Genomic DNA, 22,236 nt, shown 5'->3' with positions numbered 1-22,236 from the left:
GCCACAGCCTCTGATGTTCGCCAGTCAACAGCTACAGATGAGCAACGGGGAATAAAGCTGCTTGCTAAAGGGCTCCTAAATGACAGCAAATGAGGGGTAGCGGGAATGTTTCACATCCACCATCACTTAGTCTGGTCTGATTTTCCATGAGAGTTTTCTTGGACTTTGAACTGGCGACCTTATGGTCACAAATCCTCAACTTTAACCTCTTGGCTACTCCATTTTGACCAACAGAAATATCCAGATTACTGTGGGAGCCAGAGGATCAGTTATGAGATATGGAGCATAACAACTAGGCACTACAGGAGCATCCCTATGCTCCATTTATACTTGGCATCAATGCCCCCCCCCACTGGACCTGTAATGGCCCCTTCCTGGCCATCACAGATGTGACTCAAAAAAGACACCACAAAAAACACTGAAAAGTTGCATGAAAAACTCAAAATCTTACTGTGGCTCTTTTTTTTTTTTTTTACTACGTTTATTAATCCCGGTGGGGCAATTCTTTTTCTGCATTTAACCCATCCTAGCTGTGTAGATAGGAGCAGTGGGCGACCACTAGTGCAGTGCCCGGGGACTAACTCCAGTTCATCTTGCCATGCCTCGGTCAGGGGCACAGACAGGATTATTAACCCTAACATGCATGTCTTTATGATGGTGGGGGAAACCGGAGCAACCAGAGAAAACCCACCGCAGACACAGGGAGAACATGTAAACTCCACACAGAGGACGACCTGGGATGACCCCCAAGGTTGGACGACCTCGGGGTTCAAACCCAGGGACCTTCTTGCTGTGAGGTGACAGCGCTAACCACTGGGCCACAGTGCCGCGTAGTGGTTTGTGAAACTGAGCTCTAAGTGGTGTCGTGATGGTACCTACAGCATAACATTAAGTTTTTATCCAACAGCCACAGTGATAGGTGGTTTTAAAACTGACCAGACACGTGCACTAACTTACCATGCAGATCACTTCTTTATAATGTGAAACTATCTTTGAAACAATGGTTTGTGCCTGCCCTAGTGGCTGGTGGCGTAGAAAACTTGAAGAGCCACAGCCAAAACTTCACAGCATAAGGTCGGTTGTTATTTCAGTTTTTCCACAAACTGACATTACAGAACCAGCCTATTTGGATTCCATCCATCCATTATCCAAACCGCTTATCCTGCTCTCAGGGTCATGGGGATGCTGGAACCTATCCCAGCAGTCATTGGGCGACAGGCAGGGAGACACCCTGGACAGGCCATCAGGCCATCACAGGGCCTATTTGGATTCCCACTTTGACAATTTTTCATCTTCATTAATTTGTCTGAGAAAACAATACCATTCATAATTGATTAAAGGACAGCATCACTTTTTTTCCCCAACCTTGACATCATTGAAATAAAGTTATTTTAAAGAGCCCACATTATACTATTTCCCAGTTTAATATATTCATTTTTGTGCTTATTTACAAATATTTGAATGTTTTTATGGTCAAAGAGCATCCAGTTACAGGTGTACAGGCTGTATGTGCAGCACCTCTTGCCCCCCCCCCCCCACACACACACACACTTCACTGGCAGTGCGGGGTACGACGTTAAACTACAACTGTCAGGTTTTCGGCGATTAAACCGGCACCCCCACTTCAACCCTTGGGTTGTGGTGAGGAGGGTGTGTGGACACCCAGCAAGACTAAAAACAAAACCCGTCAAAGGGCTGATGAGTTCCTCTGTGAACCAACGGCCATCCATACCTGGAGAGCGAGATAGGGACCACCAGGTACTCCCCCTACTGAAACACAAGGATGACTCAACCAGTTGAGGCATCAGTTGTGCTCCTACGACCTTAAAAAAGGTTACGGAACCGATGATGATGATGATGATGATGATGATGATGATGATGATGATGATGATGATGATGATGATAACTCTTCACTGTACCAAGCCCACTCTGTTATGATTGGCCAACCGTTTAGTGTGTGGGGAGAAACTAAGGCTAAGTTTTTTACAATTTCCCCTGCTATTTCATCATTAAATTCACTTCTGAGGGTTTTTGGGGCGAGACATCAACTGTGTAGATATCGAATATTGGCAGATTTACGAAAACTGGTGGCGAACCGCATATTTGCTCCAAAAGATTTCAGAGTTAAGAAGCTCCACAAACTGGCAACCAGCTGGCCAGTCACGCCCACAGACCCCGCTGTGACCTGGCTGGAGCGCTGTCAAGAGACCGGTCTCATAGACAAGAGGCTTTTATTTCAATGTAGAGAGATGGTTTGTTCAAATGTCATAGAACTATAATGAAGATAAATGTTCATTGTAAAATTAACGGAACTGGTGATTATCTGCCTTGTTCACCTATAGGGTGTTTTGATGCATTGTTATTGTTACTATTATTAAAACTGTGTCTGATAGATAAGTATCTTGCAAAGACAATTGGTAGCCTCTAACAAATAAGAAAATATGGGCATGTGTAAAATAAAATTATGCAACAAAAATTGAAATAAAATAAACAACAAAACATTTTCACACCCAAGAAACCAGCATCTTCTCCACATAGCGATATACACTAACCAAACTCTACATATCCCCTGATAGAAGCGTGCCCCTGGCAGAAACCTAAGCTCGTTTTTCGTTATTTACCAAACCGAACATACACATATTCGGCGCAGTGACGGACTGGTGGCCTGTCTAGGGTTTCTCCTTGCCTGTTGCTCAATGACTGCTGGGATGGGCTCCAGCATCCCCATGACCCTGAGAGCAGGATAAGTGGCTTGGATAATGGATAGATGGATGGACATACACATACCATACACCAAAACGTTCAGCGTCTCCTGCTGAATCTAGCAATACACGTGAAATAAGTGTGAAGCAAAGTAGCACCTACACTGGACGCTACCACCGTCTTAAGTTACCCTCTGATAGGAAGTACCCGTGGCCGCTCTGAGAGTTGTAGCATCAAAATTAGGGGTCAGATTGCTTCAACTCTGGTACCATTCGATTTGGCAATTTTTAAAAAAAAATATTTTTGATGATCTCTACTTTAGATGCTACGACCCTTGGGGCGGCCAGGGGTACACTTCCTATTAGGGGATAAATACCTTTGCACAACACCGGCTTCCGCTCTACCAAGCTTTGAGGCTCCCCACCTCCAATCTACCTAGCTCTGTTTGAGGGTGGGCCAAACTAGCCAGTAGGTGGGCATTAGGAAATTGTCCTACATAGTGACGTAGATAAGTAAACAAAGAAAAAGCTGGTCTACAAATGAGGCACTTCAGGCAGTTCAGGAGCGTTGTTTTCTGTCAGAAAGAATGACTCCCTTAGGCGTGGACTTTGGGCTTTATAACACTGCAGACAATTTACAAGCATCTCCCAACTATATAACACAGCAGAGGAAAGGGATAAAACCCCAAAGGCATAATACGGGCTCTTTAACTTGATATAAAGCATTGTTTGAGGGTATTTCTTTTACATCAAACATATCAAAGCATGCTTTAGTGTGCTGTGAGCATCCTGTTTTTGAAAACAAGATATGTCATTGTTTTCGGAGGCTTAAACAATTGCCCCATTGAACTGTCTTGAAACCAAGGCTGTGCGAAAACTTAGTTATTTTAGTAATATGGCACGGTGGCCCAGTGGTTAGCATTGTCGCCTCGCAGCAAGGAGGTCCTGGGTTCGAACCCCGGGGTTGTCCAACCTTGGGGGTCATCCCAGGTCGTCCTCTGTGTGGAGTTTGCATGCTCTCCCCGTGTCGGCGGTGGGTTTTCTCCGGGTGCTCCGGTTTCCCCCACCATCAAAGACATGCATGTTAGGGTTAGTACTCCTGTGACAAACTGGAGTTGGTCACCGGGCACTGCATGGCGGCTGCCCACTACTCCTTGCTACACAGCTAGGATGGGTTAAATGCTGAGGAAGAATTGCCCCACTGGGATTAATAAAGTAGTAAAAAAAAGACCACTCTTATTCATCTACAATTACCAGTCTCTTATAGCCCAAGTTTGTATTACATCAATAATTTTAATAATTTTTATTTTTAGTGGGTTGGGGGTTGGGCAGGTGGTCAAAAGAGACTTGTATTCCTTGTATTCTTCCATCCATCCATCCATTATCCGAACCACTTATCCTGCTTTCAGGGTCATGGGGATGCTGGAGCCTATCCCTGCAGTCACTGGGCAGCAGGCAGGAAGACACCCTGGACAGGCCACCAGGCCATCACAGGGCTGGTACTGTCTATATGTAGTAATATGTTTACTGTACTGGCTATATGTAGTAATATGTATAGCGTAATGTCTATATGTAATAATATGTACACTGTACAGTCTATAGGTAGTAATGTGTATAGTGTACTGTCTATAATATGTATAGTGTACTGTAACCCAGCATCTGGGGATGCACAAGCCAGTGCAATCTTAGTGCCGGTCCCGAGCCCGGATAAATGGGGAGAGTTGCATCACGAAGGGCATGCGGTGTAAAACCTCTGCCAAATCAAATATGCGGATTATAAATCAGATCTCCACACCGCATCAGTCGGCCGGCACCCTGCCGGCCAACAGTACCGGTGGTGGTCATTGGTAACCCAGACCTTGTATTGTTGTATTCACTAAATACAAATCTATGATATGTCTGACAGGAAATTCCTCTCTAGGCGTCGTTGCCGGGGGGCAGATCTTTTAGCCTCTACTGCAGGCATTATATTTGGGTTGTGCTCAATAGCCTATCAAGTTTGTAGTACAGATGTTATAGCAGAAAGAAATCCTTGCCTGCTATCGGTTGCTGCTTCAGTACAAATTTGCTAATATGCACAATGTTAATTTTAGTTCAACTTCAAATCTATGCTCTGGGTGCTGGCATCTTGCTGCTGCCAGAGCGTTGGCTGCTCCTTATCACTAGCGCGCACTGAAAATGAATGACAGCTGGCTGCTTTTGCTGCTCATGATGCTTTTGGCTTAGGCGCAGTTTGACCAAAGAGAACACAGATTTTCTCATAGATGTTTATTTTAAGAGGACATCTACGTTTAACCTCGGTAACTAAGAATCACCAGGTTTTAAAAGAAATGGGCTCAGAAGACTCACACGTCAGACACACACATTGCAACAGTTTTGCGGCACTTGTTTTTGTCATGGCAGTAGGTGATCAACATTTATTTTGGAAGGCAGCTCCAGCCACAGACATATGAGGATGACAGAAAGACAACAACAAGAGAGGAGGGACGGCATCCAACCAGTAACCTTCTCACGTGTCAGGTTCGGACTAGCCCTGCAACTACCCCCGTGACCGTATCTGTAAATAAAAACTGTTCTGGTCAGCCTGCCTTAGTAAGCAAGGTTTAGAATCAAGATGTTGTTGTTGTTGTTGTGATGTCATCACTGACATTCTGTGGGGGCTAACTCTTCAATCAACTCCCTTTGACAGAGTCTCTATCCTGATTCTTACAACCCTTGCTGGTAAGCAAACTAGCAAGGTGTTATTTGGACATGTGAAAAGGGCGTGTTGGAAGAGTTGAATAAATTAATACCTGGCCTACGGACATGCATTATGTATCTAGATATGGATCACGGGTCATAAAAAAGACTGGAAGATCCAGCTCTAATAGAGAGCTGATGTAGATCTGCTTTGGCAAGCTTCTATAGCCTGAATTGCATCAGCTTCCTGTGTTTACAACCCAATGAATGCTTCATAACTTTCCTTTGCACTTGCTGGACAAAAGATTGCGAAATAGCAAATTCGTGAACTGTCGTTGATACGGTGACTCGCGGCTAGCTTTCTGCTGACTACTGTGGTTAGCTCCATTGCCACCCAACAGAAATATCACAATGCGAGAGGCTAGCTATGGAGAGCTAAGGCTAGTTAGCTATAATTAGCCGGCTGAGCCCCACAAAACTGAAGGGTATTCAACGTTGATCACAGCCATTCCCCAACTCACCTTCTGCGATGACCCTTCTAATTCTCAGTTTCATGTCGCCGAGCTCCACGACTTGTCCAACGAAGTCGTTCTGGTCCCGGCTGGCCGCTCCGGACGAACCGGGCCCGGCTAGGAAATCAAGTGCTGACTGGAAGAGGGACATTTTGTCCAGCACCCTCCGTCGGACTCACACAGCCTTGTTTCGGGACTAAAATGATATTCTCTGACAAAATTACAAAGAAAACTATGCAGTGCCTTGGTCAATTTAAAGATGCTGACGGTCGATCAATTGAATTTGGTCTCCAGAAACCAACATCTTCTTCCTACCGTACTGACGGGGTAGCCACCATCTGCAGCGCTAACTTCCGTGACAGGTGCTGACGTCATCAGAGGGTTGTTGTTTTTTTTTCTTCTCCCAGTTTCGTAAAACATTGACAGGGAATTACTCAAAATGTACAATCGATCATCTACGAGATCTAATTTTCATTACCAACACATTCTTTTAAGTCTGCCGGTTAAAAAGACAACGTACCTCCTGGACAGGAAAATAGCTTTCATATCCACCGACCACAGTGGGAGACCAGTTCAACGGCTCAAGTCAATTCAAATTGTTTGTGTATGCTAAAATCACACTTCAGTTCCAGAAGGCTTTTCAATCACTTTACATTCACACACATACAGACACAAAAAAAGGTGTCAATGTACGAATTTAGACTTTCGAAAACTCCACACACACACACACAAAAACCTTATCACCAACTGTCAATTTTAACAGTCAAGTAAAGAAATTAAATATAACACAATTGACAGCTGATGGCGTCCCGACGAGGCTCAAAGAATGAGCACATTTTCCATAACTTTTTAGAAATTTTGTTGGTTGCCAGTATTCCCTGTCTGTGCAAGAATAAGAGCCATTTTAAAACCTACCTGAATTCATTCATTCATTCATTCATTCATTCATTCATTCATTCGCTCATCCATCCATCCATCATTCGTTCATCCATTCATTCATTCATCCATTCATTCGTTCATCTTCAACCGCTTCTCCTGGGTCGGGTCGCAGTGGCAGCAAGCTAAGCAGGGCACTCCAGACGTCCCTCTCCCCAGCAACGCCCTCCAGCTCCTCCTGGGGGATCCCAAGGCGTTCCCAGGCCAGACTGGACATGTAGTCCCTCCAGCGAGTTCTGGGTCTACTCCGGGATTTCCTCCCAGTTGGCCGTGCCCGGTAAACCTACAAAGGAAGGCGCCCAGGAGGCATCCTGATCAGATGCCCGAACCACCTCAACTGGCTCCTTTCGACGCGAAGGAGCAGCGGCTCTACTCCGAGCTCCCTCCAGATGTCCGAGCTCCTCACTCCATCTCTAAGGCTGAGCCAAGACACCCTACGGAGGAGACTAATTTCAGCCGCTTGTATCCGCGATCTCACACTCATGACCATAGGTGAGGGGTGGAACGAAGACTGACTGGTAAATTGAGAGCTTTGCCTTCCGGCTCAGCTTTAAACAGTGGTTGTAGAGCCGAAGGAACGGAGAAGACCGTAGGTTCACACTTTAGCCGTGTAGGCAACTTTCTTTAATCCACGGTAAATCAGAGAGACAACAAAACCACAGCTCGACTGAGCGGAGGCGGCAAGAAGACCCAGAAAACTGGCTGGACAACCATAACTTAACCCTGCGTTAACCTGCCAGGGCAACCATGACTTAACCCTTAGTTCCTGGGTTGAATTCTGTCCCCAATACGTGTCCACCACATGAGCCCCCCCAGAATTCGCCCTAGTAATCGAAGTCAGGCAGGCGCAGGGGGACGACAGGCCGTCCGCGGCGGCTCCGGGTAACAGGGGCCGGAGTGTCTCTGGGAGGCATTGACGCGGGCCTGTGGAGGTCGGCCTGAGGAGCAGAAGAGGCAGCGCGGGCCTCCACGGGGGGAGGAGGCGGAGCCGGGGGACGACCGCGACGAGGAAGTTGGATTAACTCCAACGGCTGCGTCAAGTCCAGGTGTGCGGGTTTAACTCGGTCCACTGAAACATGCTCGGCCGTGCCCCCAAAATCCACCACCAGGTGCTTAGTTCCCCGTTCCAGGACACGGAAGGGGCCGTCATAAGGGGGTTGCAGAGGGGGGCGGTGTGCGTCGTGACAGATGAACACGTAGTCCGCTGACTGCGGACCTGGGGGCACCTGGGACACCGGAGTGCCGTGTTGGGCGGTAGGGACGGGTGTGAAAGCTCTGACCCCGTCCAGCAAGGAGTCTCGTTGCTCCACAGCTGACCAGGGACGCGTTGCGTTGGGCATGAAATCGCCTGGGACTCGCAGCGGCGTGCCGTACACCAGCTCCGCAGAGGAGGCTTGTAGGTCTTCCTTCGGGGCGGTCCGCAGGCCCAGCATGACCCATGGGAGCTTGTCGACCCAGTTGCAGTCCTTGAGAGTAGCCCGAAGCGCAGCCTTCATGGACTGGTGGAAGCACTCACATAGGCCGTTCGCCTGAGGGTGGTAGGCGGTAGTGCGATGAAGCTTGACGCCCAGAGCCTCACCCACAGCATTCCATAGCTCTGAGGTAAACTGTGGCCCGCGGTCAGATGAAAGGTCGGAAGGCGTACCGAAACGTGAGACCCACGACCCAATAAAAGCCCGGGCCACATCAGCAGACGTCGTGGATGCCAGGGGAACAGCTTCAGGCCAGCGCGTAGTCCTGTCCACCACAGTGAAGAGGTAGGTGAACCCATGGGAGGGGGGTAGGGGACCAACCAGGTCGACGTGGACATGGTCAAATCGTCTCTCCGGCACTGCGAAGCGTTCCAGGGGCGCCTTAATGTGGCGGTGTATCTTAGCCCGCTGACAGGCAACACACGAGTCGGCCCACGCTTTCACATCTCTCTTAAGTCCCTCCCACACAAACTTAGCAGAGGTCAGGCGCACGGATGGCTTACCGCCTGGATGAGAGAGGCCGTGCACAGCTTCAAATACGGGGCGTCTCCAGCTGTGCGGGACGATGGGCCTGGGCTGTCCTGTGGAGACGTCACACAGCAGGGTGACACCTGTGTCGCTGAAAGGAACGTCCTGCAGGCGGAGCCCCGTGTCGGAGGTCCGGAGACGGAGGATGCTCGGGTCCGTGGCCTGGTCAGCGGCCATCTGTGCATAGTCCAGGCCTAGGTGGACCGCTCCAATCACTGCCCTAGAGAGGCAGTCAGCTACCTGGTTAGACTTACCAGCGACGTGCTGGATGTCGGTAGTGAATTCCGAAATGTAGGAGAGTTGTCGCTGCTGGCGAGCGGACCATGGCTCGGCCGTCTTGGACATGGCAAACGTGAGGGGCTTGTGGTCCACGTACGCAGTAAACTCGCGGCCCTCTAGCAGGAAACGGAAATGCCGGACGGCGAGCCAGAGACCGAGGAGTTCCCTGTCAAAAGTACTATACTTGCGCTCTCGGGGTGTAAGCTGGCGACTGAAAAAGGCCAAAGGCTGCCAAGCCCCCCCCACCCACTGTTCGTGAACCGCACCAACAGCATAGTCCGATGCATCCGTGGTTATGGAAATAGGCGCTGTAGGTGAAGGATGCGCTAGCAGGGTAGCCTGGGAGAGCGCAGCTTTAGTCTCGGTGAACGCACGGTCCCGCTCTGCTGTCCAGTCGACCGCCTGGTTGGGGGACATGCCTTTCAGCGCCTCGTACAGTGGCCGGATGATAAAGGCGGCTCGGGGAATGAAGCGGTGGTAGAATATCACCATCCCGATGAACTCCCTGAGCGCACGAGCTGTTTGGGGGCGCGGAAAGGCCGCCACCGCTTCCACCTTTGAGGGCAGGGGGACTGCCCCGTCCCCAGTGATGCGGTGCCCGAGGAAATCAATGGCCGTCAGCCCGAACCGGCACTTCGCCGGGTTGACGATCAGCCCATGCTGGCTGAGGCGTGTGAAGAGGGCGTGAAGATGGGACAGGTGTTCTTCCTCGGAGGCGCTGGCGATGAGTATGTTGTCCAAATAGACGAAGATGAAAGGAAGGCCACGGAGCACTGAATCCATCAGCCGCTGAAAGGACTGGGCCGCGTTTTTGAGTCCAAATGGCATTCGTAGGAATTCAAATAGGCCGAATGGGGTAGTCACCGCTGTCTTGGGGATGTCCGAGGGGTGCACGGGAACTTGATGATAACCACGGACCAGGTCGACTTTTGAGAAGACGCGTTTGCCAGACAGGTTTGCAGAAAAGTCCTGGATATGCGGGACAGGATAGCGGTCGGGCGTGGTTGCGTCATTTAGTCGGCGGTAGTCCCCGCATGGGCGCCAACCTCCATCAGGCTTAGCGACGATGTGGAGTGAGGACGCCCACGGGCTGTCAGAGCGGCGGATGATCCCCATGCGTTCCAGGTGCTCGAACTCAGACTTGGCAATGGCGAGTTTGGCGGGGTCGAGACGCCTGGCTCTGGCATAGACCGGGGGCCCCTTCGTAGCAATGTGATGCTCCACCCCATGCTTAGCAGTGGGTGCAGAGAAGGTAGGCTGGGTGAGGCCAGGGAACTCAGCGAGGAGGCGGTTGAACTTGTCTGCCTCTGAGAGAGAGTTGGCTAGACCTGCATAGGCCGCTTCCCTCCGCGTACATGCGAAGGAGGAGAAGGTTAAGGCATCGACCAGACGGCTGTTCTGAATGTCCACTAGCAAACCGTAAGCGCACAAAAAAATCAGCTCCGAGGAGGGGAAGCGTTACATTGGCCATGACGAACTCCCACGTGAAACGTTGTCCACCAAAACACAGTTCTACAGACCGCACGCCGTGGGTGTGGATAGGGCTGCCGTCAGCCGTCGCCAACTGGGGGCCCCGCTCCCCGCCCATGATGTCGACGTCAGTAGCAGGGAGCACGCTTCTCTGTGCGCCCGTGTCACAAAGAAATCGCCGACCGGAGATGGTGTCGAGGATGAAGAGTAGCCTGCTCGTATCGCCAACACTCATGGCCACTACTGAGTGTTGGCCCTCTCGTTTCCCGTCGGCCTGTAGTTGCAGGGGGAACGGCACCGTTTAGCTTTCGCACCAAATCGCGCGTGGTACATACAGAGTCCAGAGGGCTTGTAGCGGTCTGATGCTGTGGCGCCACCGTCGGGCCACGCCCGCGATGTCGGCGGGGGGCCAGTGAAGGTAGGAGCCAGCACCCCGGCATGGGAGGAACGTTGTGTAGCGACGAAGAATCGGTCAGCCTCCTTTGCCAGCTCACGGGGATTAGTGATGGTGGAGTTAGCGAGCGCAGTCTGGACGTGGGGCGGCATGTTGCGCAGAAACAGCTCCATAAACAGGAAACATGGCTTTTCTTGACCCAGTAGGTTTAACATCCTGCTCATTAGCTCCGATGGTTTGCCATCTCCCAAGCTCTGAATTGCGAAGAGGCGACGTGCTCTCTCCGTTGTTGACAGTTCAAAAGTTTCAAGGAGGAGATGTTTAAGTGCGGCGTATTTACCATCGGCCGGTGGGTTGGTTATGAAAACGCTTATCCTGGAAGCCGTAGCGCACCCCAGCGCTGCCACTACGTAGTAGTACCTGGTCTCGTCTGCTGTTATGTCTCTGAGCGCGAACTGTGCCTCAGCCTGTGTGAACCACGTAGCCGCGGAAGACTCCCAAAACTCCGGCAGTTTAATTGCAACGGCGTTCGTAGCCATAATGTGTGTGGTTTCAGAAAACTTATCCGAAAACCGACGTCGGGGTCACCAGTGTAGAGCCGAAGGAACGGAGAAGACCGTAGGTTCACACTTTAGCCGTGTAGGCAACTTTCTTTAATCCACGGTAAATCAGAGAGACAACAAAACCACAGCTCGACTGAGCGGAGGCGGCAAGAAGACCCAGAAAACTGGCTGGACAACCATAACTTAACCCTGCGTTAACCTGCCAGGGCAACCATGACTTAACCCTTAGTTCCTGGGTTGAATTCTGTCCCCAATACGTGTCCACCACATGGTCACTGTAATGTCCGTAGACGCCTTGTCTTACTGACATAAGAATAATTCAAGAAAGAGCCGACTTCGTAGGTTCTTAACTCTGTGTAGCTTTTACTAGCGTTCATCCGACATACAACCTTCATAACATGCGCTTCTAACTTCCTGTATACGTCACACGCACTGCACGTACATCCGTGAGTAGGTCAAGTTAAACACGTGACCTTTCATTCATTACATCTCCCCCTCTAAGATTATTTTCTAAACATTTCTCTGAACATTTACTGCCAACAATTATAACCTGTATATCACCCCCCTTTTCACAAAAAATTAAAAATCTCCCATAGTACACAAGTCCATACGCCTCACAAATCCAGCCGGATTGCTGGCTTGCTCACCCTGCCAGAGCGAGTAACATATGGTGTGGAAGTTGGCATTTCTGCTGCTCGGGACTCATCCGTGTTTCCACTCTCCCCTGGAGTGACATGGTCAGGATCCCTGCTGACAGAGGTGAGTGTTTTGGGTGTAGCCAACAGGTGGCGCCTGTTCCTTCTGTAATGTTCACCTTGAGCTGTCTCCACTATGTAGGATCTGGGAGTGGAGCTCTGACTGTGAACAACTGCTGGCATTGTCCATGTTTTCTGTCCATCAAGTTTGGTGAGTACTGCGTCACCCGAGTTCAGTGGGCGCAGTGTCCGCACGCCGTTCCTGCGGTTGTAGTAGAAAGCCTGCCTCGATTTGGCTGCAGCGTCAGCGGTTTTGATCAGTTCCTCTTTAGGCCAGGCCGGTTTCAGGTTATGCTGCAATGTGGGTAAGGTGGTTCTGAGTCTCCTACCCATGAGCAATTCCGCTGGACTGGCTCCAGTGGAAGAAGAGGGTGTAGCTCTGTATGTCAACAGGGCGAGGAGAGGGTCTTCCTGCCTTAATATGCTTTTGGCTATCTGAACAGCCCTCTCTGCCTGTCCATTACTCTGGGGGTAGTGTGGGCTTGAAGTCACATGGATGAAATCATAATCCTCACTGAACCTCCTCATCTCTTCTGAAACTAGCTGTGGCCCATTATCACTAACTACAATTTCAGGGATACCAAAACGTGCAAATGTAGCCTTCAGCCTAGCTACAACCTGACTGCTAGTAGTTGTTGGTAGATTTAGGATCTCCAAAAACCTGGAATAATAGTCAGACACTATCAAGTAGTTTTGCTTTTTGTACTCACACAGGTCTATGCCAACTTTCTGCCATGGTCTGGATGGGAGCTCACTTGACATTAAAGGCTCTTTTCTCTGTGTGTTCTTGTGTTCTCTGCAGAATTGACATTGCTGTATCTTTGTTGTAATGTGCTCTGTCATTTTGGGCCACCACACTGACTGGCTAGCTCTCTCTCTGCACTTAACTATCCCCTGGTGCCCGTCGTGTATTCTGTCTAAGATCACCTCCCTCATCTCTGTGGGAATGACGATACGACTGCCTCTGATGACTAAACCATCTACCGCAGATAACTCCCCTCTCACCTGATAAAAGTCTCTGACTGTCTCCGGCACTGTATCGACATACTCAGGCCAGCCGTGTCTGATGAAGCCCAACACTGTCTGGAGCTGCAGGTCCCCATCCGTGCTCTGTTTTATCTCCTGCATCCTTTGAGGTGTGGCAGGCACCTGGCACACGATGGCATCAATGTGCGCTGCAACATCATCATGAGAAGCACCATCTCCGTAGCACTGCTCTGGGCCTCTGGAGAGTGCATCAGCCACAGCTAAAGTTTTGCCTGGTGCGTATTCAGCCACTGCATTGAAACGCATCAGCCTCATTAACAGTCTCTGGCACCTAATGGGCACATTATCCAAGTCTTTGCTGTTCATGAGAGGCACTAGTGGTTTATGATCGGTGACAAGTCTGAAATTGTCAAGCCCAAACAGGTACTTCTCGAACCTTTCACATGCCCAGACGCTGGCTAAGCACTCTTTCTCGATCTGTGCGTACCTTGTCTCTGCGTCACTCAGCCGTCGGGAGCAGTAGGCCACGGGCTTCCAGTGTTCCCCGTGCTGCTGGAGCAGAACGCCTCCCAGCCCGTAGCTGCTGGCATCTGCTGACACCACCGTAGCCTTAGTGACGTCATAAAAGGTGAGTACCGGGGCGGTGGCGAGTGCTGCTTTAAGGTCTTGGAATGCTGTGTTCTGTGCAGGTCCCCACAGCCACTCTGTCGTTGCTTTAAGCAGTCCATAAAGCGGCTGACCTACAGTGGACAGCTCTGGGACGTATTTTGCCAAATAGTTCACCATCCCGAGGAACCTCTTGAGTTCCGTCACGTTCTGGGGCTGAGGAAAGTTCTCTATTCCGGCCACTTTGTCCGGGTCAGGTCTGATGCCTGCCTCGTTGATGATATGACCAAGGAAGCGGACTTGTTTCTGTTTGAACTTGCATTTCGCTTGGTTCAGTTTGAGACCTGCTGTTTCAATGACCCCCAGCGCCTCTGCTAGGCGCCGGTCATGGATTTCCTCAGTCTCTCCATGTATAAGGATGTCATCCATGTACACCTCTGTGCCCTCTAGCCCGGTCAGAGTTTCCGCCATCTTTCTCTGGAAAATCTCTGGAGCACTCGTTATACCAAATGGAAGGCGGCAGAAAGCATACCTCCCAAATGGGGTGATGAAAGTGGTGAGCCCCCTGCTGTCTTCATGCAAGGGGATCTGGTAAAACCCACTTGCTGCATCCAACGTTGTGAAGAACTTTGACCCTGCGAGCCTTGGCATTATTTCCTCCATAGTGGGCAGCACGTATTTCTCACGTTTCACCGCTCGATTCAGCCTCCTGAGGTCAGCGCAGCAGCGAACCTCTTTCTTGTTCGGTTTCAGCACCGGCACCATAGCGGCGCACCATTCTGTGGGCTGAGTCACTTTTTCAATAATGCCCTCATTTTCCATGCGCTGCAGTTCTTTCTTAACCAGTGGTACAAGTGGCAGCGGTATCCGTCTGGCTGTATGCACCGCGTATGGCTGGGCACCCTCCACCAGAGCTATCTTCACTGGGTCTGTTTTCAGCAGTCCACTTGAACCGAAAACTCCACTGACCTCATTCATCCGCTTCACTAGACCCATCTCCACTGCCTCTAGACGACTCAGCAGACAGCTGCCTCTCCCCTTGATCACATACACTGGAAAGGAGTATTGTTTCTCCTTGTAGTTGGTTGTGGCTTGAAACTGTCCTATGCAGCTGATGTTTCCACCTGGGCTTATGAAGCATGTGTCAGGAGGTCCCAGTTTTATGTTTGGCTTCAGCTTTTTAAATGTCCCTTGGTTGATAACAGTAGCGTCAGCCCCCGTGTCAATTTTAAAGGTTATTGGTACATCACTTATTGTTAAACTAACAGTCCAATCTTCCTGACTGCTCTCTTTGCCAACTTCTCCCAGAAAGTACAGCTGTTTAACCTCTTCAGTGACTTCTCTCACCGCTTTAGAGTGACATACACGCTCCCAATGTCCCTTTTTATGACACTTGTTGCACTTACTGTTCGTTGCAGGACACTTCCGCTCATCGGTGTGCTGCGTCTTGCCGCACCTCCCGCATTCATCTACTTTGTTGGTTGCCGGACTGCCGCCACCATGACGCTGTCCGCCCTTTTTGTTTTGGCGTTCGTCCCGCCATCGGACAACATTGACGTTAGCCAGCAGGGCCTCTGGTTGGTTAGCTTGGAGGCTGAGCTGCTTTGTTATTGCCTCCGCCTGGCGCACTTGTTCAATGACTTTCACCAGAGTAAGGTCCGCTGTGAGCTGGAACTGACGGGAGAGCACCTTATCTTTTATGCCCACTACCAGACGATCTCTGATATGTTCATCCCTCTTGTCCCCAAACTCACAGTGTTCAGACAGCTCATACAATGTCCGGATGTACATCTCCGCTGTCTCTCCTGGCTGCTGGCTACGTTGATAGAAGCACGCCCTCTCATGTATGATGTTACGGCGGGGAATAAAGTAGCCGTCGAACTTTTTCAGAACGATATCATAGTCCACTTTATCACCCTCCGCCGCGAAGTCAAACGAGCTGAATATCTTTTCAGCCTCGCTGCCCATTGCATAAATCAGCGAACTCACTTGAATCTCCCCGTCGTCTTTATCCAGCTTTGTCGCGAGCCTGAAGCGCGAAAACCGTTGTCTCCACTCCGGCCATTCAACGGGGCAGTCAAACTTGAATTCATTAAACTTCGGCATGACCGCTCGTGTTCCGATACACAGACTATTCTGACACCATGTAATGTCCGTAGACGCCTTGTCTTACTGACATAAGAATAATTCAAGAAAGAGCCGACTTCGTAGGTTCTTAACTCTGTGTAGCTTTTACTAGCGTTCATCCGACATACAACCTTCATAACATGCGCTTCTAACTTCCTGTATACGTCACACGCACTGCACGTACATCCGTGAGTAGGTCAAGTTAAACACGTGACCTTTCATTCATTACAGTCACATTTAAACAGTGCTTCAAAAATCACAAGTAAATATCAATGTCTCATCATTGTCATCTAATGCTAGGAAGTACCACATCCTTAGGAAATAAAGTAGACCTCTTTAGATTGAACTAGTCAGCAGTTGGTGCTCATTTTAGCAGCAAAACATGTTTTGAACTCAAACAGCTGAAGTATAGTTTAATCACTCATTCCAGTTAATGTTTAGCAAAGTAAAGGAAGGCACACAGGTGCATCGTTTGAGCAAAAAGCACGCCTGACCTACATTCAGCTATTCTGCAGTGTCCCCTGGGGTTTGTATAGCGTAGACTAAAGCAGTGATGTGCGGTGAGGTCAGTTGCTGGGTGGGCAGTGGGCAGTCACAAATCCAAATTTCATCCTTTTGTGCTCTCTAATGTTTTATAACAATCTGATCCTTCTTCATTCTTCCAAATGCCACAGAATTCTAGAATATTGCCCCCCCTGGCTGAACTACATTCCAAATGAAAACCTAAACAAAAATATTGTCAAAGAATATATGAAGTACCTTTTTCTTGTTTTATATGGTTTTTGATAGCTGTGAAATAACTAAGTAACACCATTGCCTCATATCATTACATTACACAGCATTATGTCACTACTACTACTACTACTACTACTACTTTCAGCTGCTCCTGTTAGGGGGCGCCACAGCGGATGTAACCAGGTTAAAATTAATGTTTTTATTTTATTTTGTTTGAGTATGAAATATCACCAAATCCTGTCTGTGTGCTGTTATTTGTGTTTACTACATTTTATTTTATGTCATTATTTACTTTTATGTATGTTTTCCAACGACCGTCATATACATGTACTGTCGCTTTAAGAGAGAGGTCTTGTGGGTACACGGAAGAGGGAACGCGGGAGAGGCCATTTTTGTTTTGTGGGAGGAGTCTCAAGCAGCAATCGAGCCGAGCCACACGTGTTTCTTACCGTAGGACAGTTTTGCTGGTTGAGGAGAACGTAACCTTGAGTATCCCTGTAAGAAGATACTGCAAGCTGTGGGATAAAATACTTGTTTATCCTTTCTTACATCGGAGTCCCGTGGACGGTTTCTCCTTCTAACGCACACGAGTGAAGTCCGGGCAGTGGTTGAACATCGACCCCCCACGTCCGTAGGAAACACCGCTCCCGCTGGAGGACTGGACGTTTGTCGAAGGGTTTGAAACCAAAATAAATGGCAAGGTGAGCCAAATAGAGTCCTGTGTGTCCCCCCTCCTTCCTTGATCATGATGATGATGAGAGACTGAGGGCCCCCCACAACATCTGGGACCCCACCGAAAATAGAACACAACGCAGAGCTGATGATGGAAGTGACGGGCGTGCAGCAGGCTGACCAGCAAAGAACAGAATAGGACTGCCCCCGTTACATTGGTGCCGTGACCCTCCTGGATCCTGAGAGTGACATCAGTTGCTCGCCGCGGGAGGCTGCTGTCGTCATCAAGCCCCAGACGTCCTCAGGTATTTCTATAGACTGTACGCTCATGTTACAGTGGACTGGAGTTGAGCTGTGTGGACACTGGACAGTCATAGCTGTGGTTACCATGGACTGGGCTTGTGAACAGGACATTTGTATATACTGAAGGAAGAAAAACACACGAAAAAAAAAGGAAAAAAGGTTAATGTTGATGTGATTGAAGGACTCGTGTGAATAATCTATTGATGTAAACTACTGGATATGTGCATATGTGATTAATCTATTGGTGAATTTGTTGATTGTGTGTGATTGTTTCAATCGCTTAGTGATTTCTAGATTCAATTATTTAAATGAATTGAGCTTTTCACTTTTTTATTTTATTTTTTATTTTATCTGAGTGTTAGAGGTAGGAACATGGCAGAGGGTGGTTCGTACGTAGGTGGGGGTAACATTGCTGATCAGGATCTTTTGGATCGCCAGTGTGCTATGGAGAGGGGGTACCAGTTAGATGTGGGTGGGGGTTTACGGCTAGGTGTAGGTAGGAGTTTCGGGCAGCTCTTAGAGGGCGGGGAACCAGACACCAGAGCACCAGGACCTAGAGACCCGACCACATTTGGCACTCCTCAGTTCACCTCCACACGCTACGTAGAACGGGCCAGGCCAGGTATCAGCGAAGGGGCTGTGCTAGGTAACAGCGAGCAGCCAGTGGGTGAGTTAGCAATGCTCATTACTCAGTTAGCAGAGAAGATAGGAGAGTCAATCACTGCTAAGCTGCAGGAAACACAAATGCTTAGAAACACACACACAGACAGTGCTAGGTCTGCTGAACAGTGTTCGGAGACAGTGCCTAGTGTTAGAGTAGTAATGCAGACAGACGCTAGGGAGCCTCCTATTTTCAGGGGCGATAGCTCTGATAAGTTTACAGTTCATGAGTGGGAGAGCCTTATGACTTTGTATTTGAGGAAGCGAGCCATTCCAGTTAGTGAGCAGTCACATGAGATTCTAGCTAAGCTTATGGGGAAAGCAAGGGACGTGGTGAGGATAAAGCTGCGCAACACATCTGTCGACCACATAGCGAACCCCCACATTATTTTTGATGTACTGAAGCAACACTTTAGTGACTTCACATACTCGAGCATGCCCCTGGCGGACTTTTACAGTACGCTGCCCAAGCCAGGTGAGGACGCTATGGAGTATTGGATTAGGCTTAATAAGACAGTGGAGGTGGCTGACGAATGCTTGAAATGGCAGGGCCGTAGTATTGAAGAGCCAAGCCACGAGGTAAGCATGATGTTTATCAAACACTGTCCAGATCAGTCTCTTGCCAATGTTTTTAAGTTCAAGTCCGCAGGGAAATGGTCTGCTAGCGAGATCCAGGAGAGGCTTGATGAGCACATGCTGGAGAGGAAGTCCCGTGTTGCTGCAGGTGGACAACGTGAAGCAGGCGCGGTAGAGCGTAGGTTCCATTCACAGGTTCATGTCCCTGTAGTCGACATGGCTCCCGACTTGAACACGACCGTGCCGGTGGTGCCATCTCCCGTCCCGGCTCATGCGTCATCTCCTATACCATTTTTTGCAAGGTCTCCTACACCATCTCCCGCACCGTCTCCCGCACCTGTCTCTGGCGGTGATGACTATATGAGGAGTTTGGTGAGCTTGCTAGACCGTTTGGTCACAATGCAGACTCAGGTTCCAGTTAGCGCTGCAGTCCGGACACCGACGCTGACTCAACCGCCAGCTAACGCCGTAGGGCGGGTGCCAGACGCACCACAGAGGTTGTGCAGGATTTGTAAGTCTCCGGATCACTCCACATTTTCCCACTGCAGCCGGGAGAACCGATGTATAAACTGTTTGTCTCCTGGTCATTGGAAGAGGGACTGTCCTCACCCTCAGCCGCCCAACCAGCTCCGTTCTCAGCCTGGTGGAAGAGCTGGTCGTCAGTCTCGTCCGTTAAACTACTAAACCCACACCTAGAGAGGGATGGTGTGGGTAAAGTAGATGTATCCCTCACTGATGTCTCCGACCTGGCTCACTTGTATGAAGACAAGTGTGCCAAAGCACCTCAGGGTTCACGTATGGTCATTCAGGCGACACAGAGGGTTCAGGCTTTCAGTGACTTGTTCTATGCTCCTGTTCTTGTCAACCAGAGTGTGCAGCTTAATGGCATGTTGGATACTGGCTCTATGTCATGCAGTATCAGTGAAAATGCAGTAGAGAAGCTCCGCTCTGGGGGTGTTTTACCTGAGAAGCAGCAGCCTGAAGAGAACATTGTCTTGATTGGCTGCGGTGGTCTGGAGACTAGGCCTGATGGTTTTTATGACCTCAACATGCAGCTTTATGGTGTTTCCTTTGTCATACCCACTCTGGTCGTGCCCGGTCAGCATGATGATCTGATAGTCGGCACAAACGTCATTAAACATGTGGCCCATGTACTCAAGAGTGGTACTGAGTACTGGGACATCGCGTCCGGACAGGAACATCCGTCTAGTCCTGACGTTGAACAGTTCTTGTCCATGTTCACGAATGTAGAGCGCTGGAGGGGTGGTGCAGTTCCTGAGAAGATAGGTACTGTTAAGCTCACCCAGGCCGTGACACTCTTACCGAGGCACGAGCACTTAGTCTGGGGCAGACTTCCTGCTAAGGTGCCTATGTCAGCTGGAAGCACTGTTGTTGTGGAGCCGACAGACTCCAAGGCCATGCCACGCAGTGCACTCGTAGGTCGACTTGTCACACCGCTCTGGGGTGATAGGTGGGTACCCATGACTGTTGTCAATCCATCTGACAAAGCCATCACGCTGAAAAGGAACTGCAAGTCGGCTGATGTGTTTCCATGCTTGGCGATTGAGGACTTTAATGTTTTCCAGGGACTGCAATCAGTTGCAGGGAGGCATGAGTCCAACGCCACAGATAGTGCCTGTCCCCCTGTCCAGCCGGCTAGGAGTTTGTCAGAGCTCGGACTCAGTGACATTGACCTCAGCTCCTGTCAGGTTAGTGAGGCATGCAAGTCCCAGCTCACTCAGCTGCTCACCGAGTACCATGACATCTTCTCCAGGGACTCTCTGGACTGTGGCGAGGTCACAGGATACACACATCGCATCCATCTGGTGGATGAGCGCCCCTTTCGCTTGCCCTAAAGGAGGGTTCCCCCAGCCCACTATCAGAAGTTGAGACAGGTTCTCACTGATATGGAGGAGAAAGGGATTATCCGGAAGTCCTCGAGCGCATACGCTTCACCGCTGGTTATGGTATGGAAGAAGGATGGCGGGCTTCGGATCTGCACTGATTTCAGATGGCTGAATGCTCGGACCTTGAAAGACTCTCATCCCTTGCCACACCAGTCGGACTGTCTTGCCGCGCTGGGTGGTAACTGCCTCTTTAGTACGATGGACCTCACCTCTGGCTTCTTCAACATCCCAATGCATGAAGATGACAAGAAGTACACTGCTTTCACGACTCCCCTTGGGTTGCATGAATACAATCGCATGCCACAGGGCCTTTGTAATAGCCCTGCAGCCTTCATGAGAATGATGATTGGGATCTTTGGGGATCCGAACTTCATGAAGCTTTTGTGCTATCTTGATGATCTTCTTGTCTTCGCGCCGTCAGAGGTTGAGGCTCTGTCGAGGCTCCGCACTGTGTTTCAGAGGTTGAGGGAGAACAACTTGAAACTGGCTCCGAAGAAGTGTCATCTGCTGCAGAAGCGGGTGCGGTTTTTGGGCCACGTGGTTGATGGCGGAGGTGTGTCTGTCGATCCCTCCAAAGTAGAGGTCATCTCCAACATGACAGTGCAGGATCTCATGGAAGGTGATGGGTGCACGCCTTCTGTTCGTAGGATCAAATCTTTCCTTGGTATGGTATTTTACTACCAGCATTTCCTCCCGAACTGCTCCTCCGTGGCTAAGCCCCTGTTCGCCCTTACAGCTGGACAAAAGAGGAGGGGGAGGTCAGCTAAGGATAAGAAGCCCCATGGCAGCTTCCGTAAGCTTACCTCCGCAGACTGGACGGTGGAATGTGGGGAAGCATTTGATCTGTTGAAGACGATGTTACTGGAGTGTGTGGTGCTTGCCCATCCAGACTTTGAGGTGCCTTTCCTTTTGTCGGTCGATGCGTCTTTGGACGGACTCGGCGCGGTGCTGTCTCAAGTGCCCCGAGGAGAGTCCAAGGCCAGACCTGTTGGTTTTGCAAGCAAGTCACTCAGTGCCTCACAGCGGAAGTATCCAGCTCATAGACTGGAGTTCATGGCGCTGAAGTGGAGTGTTTGTGAAAAGTTCAGCCACTGGCTGAAGGGTCAAAGCTTCACCGTTTGGACAGATAATAATCCGCTGACTTATCTCCTAACGAAGCCGAAGCTTGACGCGTGTGAGATCCGCTGGGTGTCTAAGTTGGCGTCTTACACTTTCGATCTCAAACACCTGCCAGGGAAGAAAAATGTGGTGGCGGATGCCTTGAGTCGCGACCCTTTTTCCAAGCCCGTCAGTCAGAGGCTACTTAGGGAGCCCTACCCGGCCCTTGTTCAGGAAGCCGACGGGGTTGAGGGGGACTCTGTGCAGGATGTTTT

At 49.9% G+C, this 22,236-nt stretch overlaps 1 protein-coding gene across 1 annotated transcript in view; it reads right to left on the bottom strand.

Moving 5' to 3' along the window:
• The window catches only part of gak (cyclin G associated kinase), a 70,984-nt gene extending 64,765 nt beyond the window's left edge, over positions 1-6,219 (bottom strand). Inside the window, exon 1 of the mRNA XM_056283974.1 lies at positions 5,903-6,219. Within this exon, the coding sequence (XP_056139949.1) occupies positions 5,903-6,044 (142 nt within the window). The 5' untranslated portion in view covers positions 6,045-6,219. The remainder of the gene's footprint in view (positions 1-5,902) is intronic.
• Between the last annotated feature and the right edge of the window lie 16,017 nt (positions 6,220-22,236).

Source organism: Lampris incognitus, chromosome 1, assembly GCF_029633865.1.
Source record: "Lampris incognitus isolate fLamInc1 chromosome 1, fLamInc1.hap2, whole genome shotgun sequence".
Lineage (NCBI taxonomy): Eukaryota > Metazoa > Chordata > Actinopteri > Lampriformes > Lampridae > Lampris > Lampris incognitus.
This window is presented reverse-complemented; position numbering and strand designations above follow the sequence as displayed.